Source organism: Phaethon aethereus, assembly GCF_964289735.1.
Source record: "Phaethon aethereus genome assembly, chromosome: 3".
NCBI classification, from domain to species: domain Eukaryota; kingdom Metazoa; phylum Chordata; class Aves; order Phaethontiformes; family Phaethontidae; genus Phaethon; species Phaethon aethereus.
In genome coordinates, this window is record NC_138576.1 from 118377179 (window position 1) to 118391889 (window position 14711).

The 14711-nt window shown below is 39.2% G+C and overlaps 1 protein-coding gene across 1 annotated transcript in view; it reads left to right on the forward strand.

Moving 5' to 3' along the window:
• The window catches only part of EHBP1 (EH domain binding protein 1), a gene marked incomplete at its 5' end in the record, with an annotated part of 230829 nt that overhangs the window by 76112 nt on the left and 140006 nt on the right, over positions 1-14711 (forward strand). Inside the window, one exon of the mRNA XM_081998215.1 lies at positions 12587-12768. Coding sequence (XP_081854341.1) covers positions 12587-12768 — 182 coding nt within the window. The remainder of the gene's footprint in view (positions 1-12586; positions 12769-14711) is intronic.

The following is a 14711-nucleotide window of genomic DNA, read 5'->3' on the forward strand; positions in this document are numbered from 1 at the left end:
TCCCTGATAGTGAGCTGCAGGTTTGGATAAAAGAAATAGTAATAAAGTGGCAAGGGCAAGAGAACTGTATGTTTGCATGAAGACGCTTTCTTGAAGAGCCAACTCTTCTGGAGTGAATTTTGTGATTGGTATCACGGCCACAGAGCTGTAAGAATTATGGTGGTCTTGCAGCATGTCCTGCAGGGTGGTAGCTGGGCAGTGCAGTGAGAGGGAAAGAGTCCAGTAAGTCCACCAGCAAGTCCAGTAATTTCTTTGTAGTTTGGGGGACACTTGCAACTGTGTTATATCCTTTTGGTGTCGTACATTCCAGTGGGTTTGGCATGTGCTTGAAAGGAAGTTGTGAGTAAGAAGGAAGGGAATAAAAAAAAGAAAAAGCACAATCATGAATTTCATAATGGAGATGTGTTGGTGTGCTCCAACAATAACTGAGACATTCACTTGAAATAACATCATGCTGCTGTTTTGTTGTTTTTTTTTTTAAGTGGCCCTTCAGCCTAAACCTAGATATCATATTACCAATATGATAAATAGTTTGACCCAAGGGGTCTGGTTCTGACAAGGAAAACGGCTGCTGTGTGAGCATCACTACTCAGCACACAGCCATCAGGCATTATAGACCACACATCCATTCATTCTGTGCTTTTCAAGTTAAGGTCCAACTTTCAGTACAGAAACAATATAACATGAAAGTCATAATGTCTTCGCTTGACACTGTTAAAAGCTTTTCTGTGTCATAAGCCTTGCAAATTTTATGTCATTTAATATTGTGCATTCACTCAATGGACGTTATCCTCAAATAATAACTGGTTGACACACTGGTATTTTACAAAACCTATTTAAACAGGTTTTATCTATGCTAGATAATCAAATCTAGACAATGTTATACACCACCTTAAAATAAAATATTTTCTGGAAAGGTGAATGAAAGTATATAAGGTCGCTGGAGCAGTTAATCTTTTGACTTTGTTTGTTCTTTAATGAGCATTACCTCAAACTTGCTTCTCTGTTGGAAGTTACAAAGAAGCTCAATAATGTGGTTACGTTTGCAAGTCTGTTTAAATAATCCGGAGTTAATTCTGGGGTCTGTATCATGTGTGTCTTCCTGTACGGGATTTGTTTTCTCAAGACAAGGCTTGCAGCTAGGCACAGCCTGATGTATGGAGCTATAGATCTTTCAACGACTGTTCTTAATATTATATTGAATTCACATTAAATATTCACTGCTGAGTTTGAGGTATTATTGCAAAGCCGCCTTTTTATTGTCAAAGATTCTGGGTCTTGAAGTGACACTGAGAGAGAGTAAGCAAATTTAGAGCTTAGGATGGAAAGTGAATAGGAAGCTGTAAGCAACAGAAGGGTTTTTCACATCTGAAACCAACAGTAAATAGGTAATTAGTTCACCCTCTTCTTAAAAAAACATTTATTTTTCTGCTAAAGACTGTCTTCTGTCAGAGGACACAAACTGGACATCTCTCTTTTGTAACTACTTGAGGGTACAGTAGCACCGTTTATGGGATACCTCTGTACAGAGCAGGTGAGCAGTAGAGTGAATCATAGAAATGGAGACTTCCTGCCAGGCAAAATAGAGCTAAAGTGCCAGGCACTGGTAGGTGAGCTTAAATCTAAAGTTAATAACAGGTATTGCCTATTATTTAGAAAAAAAACCCCAACAAAGCCAAAACAAACAAAAAACCAAGAACTCAACTCTGAGTCCCTTTAGTCAATACATGGAAAAATGTGGAGCTATGAGTTGCTGAGCAGTAAATAGTCGTGGGTATCAAGTCAGCTCCGCTGTCTTCCCCCTGGAAGGAGGAGCTCTCACATAATAGGTGCTTCTTACTCCAGTTTTGGGTAAAAATTTAGGAACCAACCTGTTCCAAAACCAATCATCAGCTGTTTCTCCCCTTCTAGCATTAGGTAAATTATCTGTATTTCTACTTTGTTTTGAAGCTACCTCTACAGAAATACTATACAGTTATACAATGAACCCTTCAAAAGCAGGGAGAAAAATAAACCCAAACCAGGGGGAATACTGTTTGGAAGTGCCCCAGCCAAAGCAGAGCGCAGGAGTTGCTCTCAGAGGTGGACAGCACGCTGTGAAGGATCCAGCACAGCCGCACACAGCTTGCAGAAGATGAAGGACTGTTATTTTCTGCCAAACTGCCGGCCCTGCATGCAGCACCTTTCCTGACAGCCAGCCTCACCTGCCATGTATGGGCAACAGCTCAAGCCCAAAATTCTTTAATTCTGCTCCTTTGAGAGCAAAGGTTTGAGGATTTAAACAGCCAGCTGGTAATAACAAGTTTCTCTGCCAACTTCGGACAAGCCTCTGTGAGCTTGTGTCCTACGGCCATGGCAAAATTAAAATTCTGTACGGGAGTTACGGTAGGGCTTCAGCTTATAGTCTTTGCTGTCTAAAAGTGATTTAATCTCAGTGGCATTTGCTTACTACTGATCAATATAGTAATACATGCAGACTTGCACATCACTGAAGCATGTGCCTTAGCAGGACCAGGGGAGATGGTCCCATAGGTGGCTGCTACAGCATTTGGGACCAGGAAGGGAACAGCCAGTCCTTACCACACAATGAGCCCAACAGGAGACAGCAAATGGCTGCGAAAGGGAAGCAGACTCCCAAACAATATTAGGGCCTTAGTGAGCTCAGCGGGTTGGGATCTAGGCATTGCAGGAAAAGATCTGATTTTTGTTGCTGCTGAATGGTACAACGATAGCCAAGTATTCCAGGGCTCCCGAGCAGTACAATGCAAGCTGCATCTGTGCAAACACAAGCAAAAATTCATGGACTTTACAAAGCTACAGTAATGTTTGCATAGAGCATAAGGACAAACAGTTTAGCAGGTTATCGAAGGCATCTAACAGTAAATTCAAACCTGTCATTAATGGAAACAGAGAAATTTGTACAGCATCTCTAGAAGAAACAATCTGAAAGAGCAAGGAGGAATAAGGCTACAACTACTAGAGCAAATGTTTCTCAACATCAGTTGTCAATCTCATTGCATCCTTCTGTGGGAGTGTGTTCAGGAAATATTCCTGTTTTACTAAAGAGGAGAAAGCAATGAGGACTTTTTAAATGGACACATAAAGCAGGTACCCACATCCTTTGCCAGGCTGAGTATTTCAGAGTTCAGTAGTTCCCTGCTGCTTATTAGAATTGTCCAATTCACCTGTAAACTTTTTTTTATTGCCTTTAGTAAGCATCAAGCCCACTTCAGAAGGGGATACTTGTCTCACACACATGGTCTATTAATAAACTGCTTGACTAAAGTTTTGGTCATGCACATTTTTTGCCATCTGTCCAGTAGCTATCTAAGAAGCTTTATAGTATTTTTGTTAGCAAAACAGGACGTCCAAATCTTCTTGGTGGTAGTTTGCATAGTGTAGATGAATTACCTCAATTTATTAGGTATCATTTTACTTTCTAAACTTCCTATCTGATGTTAATCTTCGTAGATTTCCAGAGTCTGTGAATGCAAAGGATTAGTCTGTGAATATGAACGGTCTGTTGTTATCCATAGCAGGTTGCTTGAGCACACCCACGGGTATGATTTTGGTCAGAAAGAACCATTCACTACATACCTCAGCCTCTCAGGGTGCTAGTGAAATCACATGGGTCTGTCCTAAAAGCAGACTGTAAGAAGACAGTAGTTGTAGGAGGATATTGTATTTTCTTTTTGCTTACTGAAAGTATTGTCTGTTCTGGTGCTGAGTAAGAAATTATGTGTTACACTTCCAGTACAATGATTCGTCAATCTGTGTGTGCCAAAAGAATTATCATGTCATCATCTTTGAACTGGCCTTTTAGCCTAAACCTAAGATATTACCAATATGATAAGTAATTTGACCCAGTCTGGCAAGGTCAATGGTTTTATTTTTCATTTCCTTCCCAGTCCTCATGTCTAGGGCTCAGACTTTTCTGATATGTGCAGAATTTTTTAAACATTACATTCTCCATTCAAATGCATCATAATTCTTAGTAATGTTCTGGATATATTGAACCATTATTTGGTTTTAAACAAGTTTTCAGCACAGATTATGCTGCCTGCATTCGGTCCTCCAAATCTCCCATCCGACTGTCTAAATTATTTTAACTGACATAGTTTCTAATTTACTCTCTCCAGTTGAGAGAGCTCCCTGTGGCTTGTCTATTTTACCATTTAATTGCTATATACTCTCACAAATTAAATTCTGGAGTGATCCATTTTGCTCTGCTGGTGAAGCAGCGATCTTTTCATCTAAGCAAGATGGCGCTTGCGACTCAGCTGGTGGGGCTGGCATCCAGCGTCGGGAGAGGGAGAACTTTCCAATTTCCTCTCCTGCGGTGTGTGGTGGCTATAGGGGTGGTGGGGTTTGTGCCAAAGGACAGCTTTCCTTCAAAATGTTCTCCATTTAATTCTGAAGCAAAAGGAAAGCAAAATCCTCAAAGCTTGTTCTTCTCAATGGGTTTTTACAGCTAGAAAAATTGCTTTGTCTAATTATTTTATGCCCAAGTGTGCAGCAGACTGCTCCTCTAAAATCTGCATATCTGTGTGGGCATTTGCTTTTATAAAATGTGAAAAGGCAGCCTCTAAAAATGTTATGCTGTACATCTCCCTTTTCCAGGAGAAAGATAGTCCAAATCCATTGTTTCTTTTGACAAAATAAAAATATCAATTAAGAAACTTGCTGTATTCCCCAGTTAGGTCTCTTTTTGCATAATGTTTGTACAGTGCTTACACATCACTTAATGTATTTCTACTAGAGAGGAATGATTTAGTATCTAATTAATTAAGAAGTACAGTACTTTTTGATCTAGTTTCTGCTGAATGGAAATATTTTACTGTGTTTTCTCAATATGTGTGTATCAGAAGGAGGGCAGTTGAGTTTTGGGGATTAAAGACTGCAGGGGTCAAAGGTCTGCATAGGCCAGCTGAGTTCAGGTGTGGAGGAGTAAAGTACATTCTGCTGTTTTCTGTCGAGGAACTCTTTCCCCAGCCCAGGTTACCCAGAGAAATATACCCCATAAACAAAACCTGGCCAATATTTTGATTCTGTGTAAGTCTGGAAGTGTGAAGCCAGTTTAACAGAAAATACAAAGCTGTTTGTTATTTATTTACACTTCTTATATTAACCTTGAAGACTTACCAGGCAGTTGGTAATTACAGGACACAAGGTCATTAAAAATACATTTTTAAGGAAAGAAAGCTGCTTGAAATTTGTATTATTCATTATATTTGGCTCTTCTTTAAACTAGGAGTCTGAGTTCAAACCTTTCATATGGAGGTGTTAATCTTTTTACTTGCCTCATTGGTAAGTAAAAGAGTTGGGCACTGTTTGATAGTGCAGCGTGACTGTCATCTGTGATCATCAACTTCTGAGTAAAAATGAGCTGTTTGTTTTGCATGTGTGGTACAGATTATCTGATCTTGGTTCCTTTCTCAGAGTATTTTAGCCCTATTTGTGTGAAGGGTCTGCTTTATTGGGGAGAGATGGGAATGGCTCCTAGAAAAGCCTACTGGTTCATAGCATTGCTTCACATTATTCTCCTTGTAGAAACGTGGATCCTTTATGCTAGGCAGATCTTTATGTAAGGGTGATGCTTACTATATAGTAACTTTTGGGATGTCTGACATCACTCATGTCATGAATGTTGTGGAAGAGAATGATGCATGGTTGCATTATTGAAAAGACAAAAATTTGTGTGATAACCGAGTCTGGTCCTGTAGCTGTGACAGTAAATGCAGCTTCATTGGCTTCATTTGAACTGACTGTGGTTTGGCCAGTGTTAATTTTCCCTTCTCTACCCCCAAAATTTGTAATATGATGGTAGTTTGAGGGCTTGTGGAAGTAACTTAAAATGCTGTAGAGGGGTAGTGTTGGGGACTGCTCACTGAAAACCCAACTATAGCACTTTAAATTCCTGTTCGTAATATATGACTGTGTACATACTATAGATCATCTGGCTTTGGCAGAGCTGAGTGCAGGGTCCTCCCATGTAGTGAGAGCTCATCCCAGCCTGGCCCTGCACTACTTGCAGCTATGTGGCTTCCGATTGACTTGATTTTATCTCTTTTTGGAGTAGGTTCCAGCTGACTTGCATGTTGCATTCACATATCCCTGTTTGCTCCTAAACCATGTGTTCTGATGCCACATTAAAGGCCAGAAGTTGGTTAGCAGCAGCTACATCAGTAATGGGACCCATATCAGGGTCTGTATTGGGACTGGTACTCTTTAATATCTTCAGACATAGACAGTGGGATTGAGTGCACCTGCAGCAAGTTTGCAGATATCACCAAGCTGAATGGTGTGGTTGACACACCTGAGGAAGGGATGGCATCCAGAGGGACCTGGACCAGCTCGAGAAATGGGCCTGTGTGAATCTCATGAGGTTCAACAAGGCCAGGTGCAGGGTCCTACACCTGGGTCAGGGCAACCCCCGGTATCAATACAGCCTGGGAGATGATGGGATCGAGAGCAGCCCTGCCGAGAAGCACTTGGGGGTGCTGGTAGATGAAAAGCTGGAAATGAGCCAGCAACGTGCCCTTGCAGCCGAGAAGGCCAACTATATCCGGGCTGCATTAAAAGAAGCATGGCCAGCAGGTCGAGGGAGGTGATTCTGCCTCTCTACTCTGCTCTGGTGAGACCCCACCTGGAGTCCTGCATCCAGCTCTCGGAGCCATCAGCACAGGACAGACATGGAGCTGTTGGAGCGGGTCCAGAGGAAGGCCACCAAAATGCTCAGAGGGATGGAACACCTCTCCTGTGAGGACAAGGTGGGAGAGTTGGGGTTGTTCAGCCTGGAGAAGAGGAAGCTCTGGGGAGACCTTATTGCAGCCTTCCAGTACTTAAAGAGGTCTTAATAAGGAAGATGGGGACAGACTTTAGCAGGGCCTGTTGCGATAGGACAAGGGGTAATGGTTTTAAACTAAAAGAGGGCAGATTTTGACCAAGGAAGAATAAGGAAGACATTTTTTTCACAATGAGGGTTTTTAAACAATGGCACAGGTTGCCCAGAGAGGTGGTGGATGCCCCATCCCTGGAAACACTCAAGATCAGGTTGGACGGGGCTCTGAGCACCCTGGTCTAGTTGCAGATGTCCCTGCTCATTGCAGGGGGGTTGCACTAGATGACCTTTAAAGGTCCCTTCCAACCCAAACCATTCTATGATTCTGTAAGGGCAGCAGTAGATTGCACCTCTGCTGACATCTGGCATGACAATGTTTTTTAAAGTACAAACACATGCAGTGTGCTTAGAAATTGGGAACTACCTTAATTCGTTATTACTTATATTACTCTGTACTAAAAAGGAATGCACCTTCTGTTGATTTACGTAGTATTGCTTGCTCTACATATTTATTTACCTGAATTCAGAAATCAAAGACTCCAGGGTATTAGGAAGTCTTTCTATTTTCTATATTAAATTTTGGTTTGCTAGCTTTGAGCTCTTCTTACTGCAGGTTTTTAATATTTTGCTAGGTTTCCTAAAGTACCAGGGTAGACAAGTACCAACCACCCAGCTGGCATAGTGCAGAGACAGCCACACGCCACATCCTGCTGCTTCCCAGCTGTGAACAGCTGATAGAGCCTGATGTAGTGCATGGATAGGGTTATTTCACCCAAAATATGGTGAATACTGGAGGCATTTCAGGGACTAAGGGCAGTAAGAGGAGACGATTGTCAAGGAGGATGGAGCTGTTTGTGAGAGAAAGGCATAAAAACAGAATACAAATGCTTAAATTCCCCAATACAGGAGAGTGTGCTGGAGAAGTATTGCTATATGCTTATGTGTGGTTTTTACTCTTTTTTTTTTTTTTTTTTAAAGTAAATTATAATGATCACTTTGTAAACAATATACATCGCAAACGATATATGGGTTTCTCAGAGCCTTTGGTCAACCCAGCACAGCCGTTATTCTGTTATGCAAGAAGATAGGCTTCAGTATCTTCTGCTAACATACCAACTAGTTCTTTTGTAACCATCTACTGGTGATTTCTAAAATAATTCCTTTTTTTCCAGTATTGTGCTTCTCTTGCTAGAACTGTACAGTAACAAACATGAAACGACCAAAAAAGATTGTTAACCAGTATTCCATGTATTATCTTATGAACTGAACAGTGCCCATTCCCAAACACAGTAGTATGTTTGAACTGGAAGATAACCTAGAAATATTTGTATTTTACCAGTGTTGCAGCTTATCTTGCATATTTCTGTGATATTCAAATATCATAGTTGATTTTATTTGCATAATGCATTGTCTGTCTTAAAAAGTAGAGTTTCCCAATTACTATTTTCTTGCAGAATGAACTCCATCTTGATAAAAGTATTTTGTCACCTCCCTTTATTGTCACATGGATTGTTTCCCTCTTGTGACTTCAAAATCGACACTTCCATGCACCCTTTCACAAAACGTGATGTGGCAACTCTGGCAGTCACATGTATGTAAAATACTTGGAGGCATAATTGAGCCTTATGCATTCTAAACTTTGATTATAGAGTCAAAATCAGAAAAGTTGATCAATTAAAATATTTGCATTAGGATTCCTGCTTTACCTTCCCCAAAAATCCACGTGCTCATAGAAAACACAAGTAACAGCAGATCAGGCTTTTCCTATTAAATGGATGTTATTTAGTATCTGACCGAAGTGTGCTTCTGTTTGAAATAACTCATTCCAGCATACTGCTGAGCTGTTCTTGTATACTCCGTTCATAGGTATTTCTCTTGGATTATTTGGTCTCTGCTGATTTAAGAATTATTTTATCTCCTGCAAGAAAATTTCTCTCTAGTTCTGGGGTAACTCAGATTGTATTATATGAAGCATGTAGGGTTTTTTTAAGAAAATGCTACAACCTTTGTAAGAAGTAGTTATTAGCATGGTCTGACATTTAAAGACAATTTTTTAAAAGTTGATTGTGTGTCAGAGTAGAAAACATAATACTTGTGAGATCGGTTATGGACCTAAGCACCTTGAGAATATCCTTTTCAGGGAAAAAAAAACCCCTCTACTTATGTAGCTAAAACCATGTAAGGACAAACCTATAAAGCTTAAAAGGAGAAAATATTGCAATACTTCCAACACACTTCGTTTTCTGGGGAAGTAGGATGTACTTAAATTCTCATGTTAAGGAAAATAAAACTTGAAAGATCAGAGACTGTCTATTTTTGTTTGTGTTTTCTTGTTGCTTTTTCTTTTACTATGATAAATTTATAAATTTGGATTTTTATAGGCAATTGGAACCTGAAAAGTCAACTTCTGTCTTTGGCCCACAAAAGATTATGAAATTAATTACTTTCTCAGGAAGACTGAACTTCATTGCCAAGTATGTCTTATTCTTCACAGCATCTTAGGATATTTAGTGCTAAGAGAACCTTCTTGCACTTGGCTGGCTTCTCCCCTTTGTACCGGCACACAGCTGCCTGTACTCTTGTCTCCCTCCTCCTCTACACAAGCTAACCCCAGCAGATTTTCACAAGGTATTGCTGATGATCATCTTCACTCAGAGAACTTTGCCTTTTCCTGATTCAGGTCTCTTACTCATACTCTGATCCAGATAATCTGGAGCTGCAAATGGCAAGATGATCATTTATACAATAAATAGATATTAAGGGAAAATGTAATTCCACATCATTCGAGAATTCTCCTGCCTTGATGTCCATGTCCAGCTTTTGGATGCTTGGAAGTTTAATGCTCTGTTCTTTTTCTTCACTCCAGATGTACCATTGAGCTGTTCTTTGGGTTGACTTGGTTGCTTTGACTTTTTTAGTAAAATCACCTGGATAAAGACAACATGCATCTGAGTTACCAGATAAGATGGTGTGTTTGTACAAGTGAAAGTAGCTCTGCCTGAAAATACACCTTCTGTTTTTCCGAGTCACTGAAGCATATTTCTGTTCCCTACGATACCTCCCCAGGGACCTCGTGGGAGGTCTGTGTGTTACTCTGGTAGCATAGGGTGTATGTAGCATGTGAGCCAGCCCTGAGAAGGCACTGGTAAATAACCTAGGTCTTTGTTAAATTGGGATTTTTACACAGCTGCTGAAAAGTGATTTTCATAGTCAAACTGAGAAGAGTACATCCGAATACGGGCATGGTATGGCTGATCAATGATTCATCTGGAAGGCTGCGAGCAAGTACCCACATTCATGATTTGTTCCAAGACCTGTTTCTCGCTGGCTGTAGATATACTTGATCTTTTTGGGGTGTTTTAATTCATGAAGGGGAGTGAGGACATGACAACAGATATGCATCATCTTTAAAAAGGAAAAAAAACAAACCAACCTCCTTTTTTAAGAAAAGCCTAATTGTATAATTTGGTAATAACGAACAAATGAAGAGTCTTTCCACGCATTTGAGTTACATTGCTAACTATAATTTCAGTAAGAATAAGTATGGTACTGTAATATGGATTTTAAAACCAGCTAAAGTATAATTGGCTTTTGTCTGCAAGCATAAGCTCATCCCAGATGATTCAAAGAAGAGTCAATTCTGAAGTGTGATAAATGTTTCCTAGTCTTTATAGCTCACCAGTGCAATGTTTTCTTTTGGCCTAACTGCACATGAGGGCATATTCAAGTTAGAATCATACAACTGTACAACAGCTCAGGTTGGAAGGGACCTGGAAAGATCATCTGGTCCAACCTTTGTAGGAAAGGGAGTCTAGATGAGATTAGCACCCTTTTTCAGTTGCATCTTGAAAACCTCCCGCAATGAGGACTCTCCCACATCCTTGGGGAGGTTGTTCTGGCGATTGATTGTTCTCACTGTAAAAAATGTCTGTCATATCAAGATGAAACCTCCTGGTGCAACTTGTACTTGTTGCCCCCTTGTCTTCTCCATGTGGCGCCGAGTTACTTTTTGATTTCTGGTTGCTCTTGTTCTGTTTGGCAGAAGAGTGCATGCACTAGCATTGGCAAGTAGTTTTTACCATGCTGGTTGCATAAATATTTGCACACCACATTACATATGCCAGTTTTCTCTAAAGATACTTAAAAAAATAACTAGAAGGGGTTTAAGCAAACCTTCTTTCTATTCATCTTGACCACCATTTTTACATTATAGTACAAATATTGAAAATATAGCTGTTCAGATGCAAACTGCTTATGTACCTGGAGAACACACAAAAAAGAAGTTCTGTGTCTCTCATGTTGCTTTCTGAACAGGTGCCACAGTAAATCTTGCATTTGGTATAATGAGTTGTAATGTTTAGTTATTCTAAAGGTATAATACAATAACAGATTATTGTTCATATCTGTGTAATAATTGAAACTTCCTGATCATACTTTCCATTTTACACATTGTCAGAACCTTGGACCTTAATCTCACTCTTTGATTGACAGTTGCAGCCAGGGAAAGAGCACTTGTATTGTTTGTGATAGTCGCATCTGTTCAATTTGATTCAGTTGAGAGTATTTGCATATTCTTAAGTATTTCTTCTGAGAGGGCCTAAATCCTTCTGAAGTGTTTGATGCATTTTTGAAATTCATTCATAAGGTATCTACATGCACTAATAGTTCTGTATAATATTGCTGTGCATAATCTGACAGATAAGGCTAGTTTTTTAAACAAGGTATTCTTTGGGGATGACATATTACATTCTGACTTACTCTACTGGGCAGAAATGTTGAGTACTTTGAAAAAGAATGCTTGAATGTTTTGATTGAATTAGTATTCTTTATTCAACACAAATTGTCAATTGCAGTAAAATGTAGTATTATTGTGAGAACTTTTTTCAAAAGAGTTAACAGCAGGGCTTTTTTGTTTTATTTTTGTTACTGGAGCTTTATTACATATAATCGTTCCTTTGCTGCTGATGCTGATATTAGATGGAACAAGAGAGTAGATCCTTAGGTGCATTTTAGATTAATTTGTCTGAATTACTAAACTGTGAGCAACACATTTATCTTGAAATACAACTTAGGCTTTTATCTTTCTCTTTTCTTACTTTTTTTTTCCTTGCAGAATTTTTATCAATATTTTCGGAAGCATTGTCAACCTTAATTTCAGAAACCTGTCACTCTTGATAGTACATGTACAACACTAGTGAGAAGTACCACTGCTTTGAAAAATATTCAGGCATTATATTTGAGCATTGAACACAGATAGCAGTTGAAAATATTAACTTGATGGCTTCATACCATTATGTAAAGAAATATATGCATAATTGAAATCCATGTCTTCCATAGGTTGGAAGTCCTAGTCCAGGACTATCCAGGTTTGGACAAAACTAGTCCAGTTTACTATGAGAAGGAATAGATATATGTTCCCGCTTGTTTAAAAGGATGTGTGCTGTGGATGCTACTACAAGTTCAAACAGTTTAAGACCTAGGATCCCATATGGAAGACCACAAATCACAATTAATAACTTTTTTTTTTCCATTGCACTAAGCAAGTGTTCAAAGGCCCACCATTGGTGGCTGACCTAGTTTAAGAAATGGGTTTCTTTCTCTAGAAAGGACCGTACCAAACCCTGCTGCCTGTGTACTTGGAAAAACATGATGCAGATTTAATAAATGTATTTCTTGTTTTATGCACATACAGGTTTTAGTGTAACAGCACCTTTTACGTTAGTTTTGTTTTTCCCTTGCTTTCAGGAATCTCCTTCTGGACGCAGAAAAGCACTTGCTACCAGCAGCATCAACATGAAGCAATATGCAAGCCCCATGCCTACACAGACAGATGTCAAGTTAAAATTCAAGCCGTTGTCTAAGAAAGTGGTATCTGCCACACTACAGTTCTCTTTATCTTGTATTTTCCTGAGGGAAGGAAAAGCCACGTAAGTTGTTGTGTGTGTGTGTGTTGTTGTTTTTTAACTAGATAGCCTGCTTTGTGTTGCTTTTCAAAGAATTCTTTGGATAAAGAGCTCTTTCTGTGTAGAATGGCAGAATTTGAGAGTATCCTTCAGCATACCTATCATTCCTGCCATACTTAGTTTGTTAGCTGAGTAAAAGTCATTTCTTACTCTGATTTTAGTCTTGTGTTCTTCAGAGACAAATGGCTTGTCCTCGACAGTTATAGACATTCTAAATAACGGCAGCTTAAAAATATCTACAGGTCTGAAATCAGCAGGAGTGTACGTTTGTGTGCATGTGTGTGTTCGCCTAACAATACCCGTAGCAGACTGCAAGGGAAATGTGGGAAGGAGAACTTATTTCTATTTCATCTATTTATATTTCACAAAGAATGAAAGAAGGACAAAGCCAGTTGTAAGGTGAGAGAGGGTGGAGTCAGAAGGAAGGTTTTGGGTTGAACACGGGAACATAGTGTGAAAAGAGTTCAGTTGGGCACTGATTACCACTCCCCCTACTCACTCACTTGGTTCTGTACCTTATTTCAACAGCCTTTGGAGGGCAGAAGATACAGATTATTTTTGCAGGTCCTATAACCTCTGCTACAATTTCTGTCAGATTCAAGATGTCAGATGTTGACAACTTCGTGTAGACAACTTCATGTGGCTGGAGAATGGATCTTTTGTCACCTATCCTCTTTTGCTTTTCCTTTCTGTCTGTAGAATATGGGAATGTGAGAATGGCAGAGCAAAAAGAGGTAGACGGGGAAACTACTGCTCTAGTGGTTCTTTTACCTTTCTTAAAATTTCTTTTTCCCTCCAAAAGGCTAACAATTTACTTCTAGCTTTCAGTATTCTGGATGCGCTTGTAGACATTGCCTGTTGCAATACAAATACCCCAAACTGTTGCTTTCCAGACTGCCATGTTAAGGCATACATTTTGACACAAAAATGCTTTTTGTTTGCATGCTTTGAAAGCCACAGATGCATTAATTGCTGTTAATTAATATTACTGTTTCCCTTCTCTGATTAACCTGTTGTAAACCACATTTTGACATACCATATAAGAATGTTATTTTGAGGTATTTAGCTGCAGTTTAATGCGGTTTATTGCAGTAAAAATTGGAATGAAAAAGTCAGTATCTGATAACGTCTTTAAATTTTTTGGAACAACCAGCATCCATGAACTATACAGTAAATAGCTATACTAGGCTCTTAGTGGGTTTTGAGGCCATAATTTGTAAAAGCTGATCCATTTAGGATCACATATACCTTCTTCAGTCTGAAATCTATCAATTTCAACGGGAAGACTGTAAGTCAGGTAGACTGTAAGTTAACAACAGGGCTTTAATATTGGCCTGAACCAGGGACCTGAAAAAAAAAAAGCTGCTCTTTGTTAAAGCATTGTTTTCCAGTATGTGTAAATAGAGACTGTCTTACTAGTCAAAATAAAAGAGAGAATTCAGGTGACAAGATATATGAACATGCAAAAAAGGTATCTAGGCCAAGGCTTGCTTACATCTCTTACAAACTGTTGTAGTTCTATGAAGTGAGATGAACATTTAATTTTATTTTATGCATTCTGTAAAGAAAATACTGCAACCTGTTGCTATGCAGTATCAAAAATAATTTTATTTCTAAAACACAGAAAAAATATTATAAAGTATGAATAAAGAAAGGACAGTAAAAAGAAATAGTACTTTGGAGACCTTTTCATTTCTAAACTTTACGTGAACATGTGATATACAAGATTTGTGTGCTAACTGCTCCAAGCTTTTTGTCTTCGGTGCATAGAAGAGTCTGCCTATCGTTGCAGTTATAGGATGCTACATGTTTTCCCCTGTGCTTAAAGAATTGATTTAACCTATTGGTTATCAAATGAGGAAGATAAAACCTGAGGATTCAGCATGAATGGAAAGGTCTTTGTGACT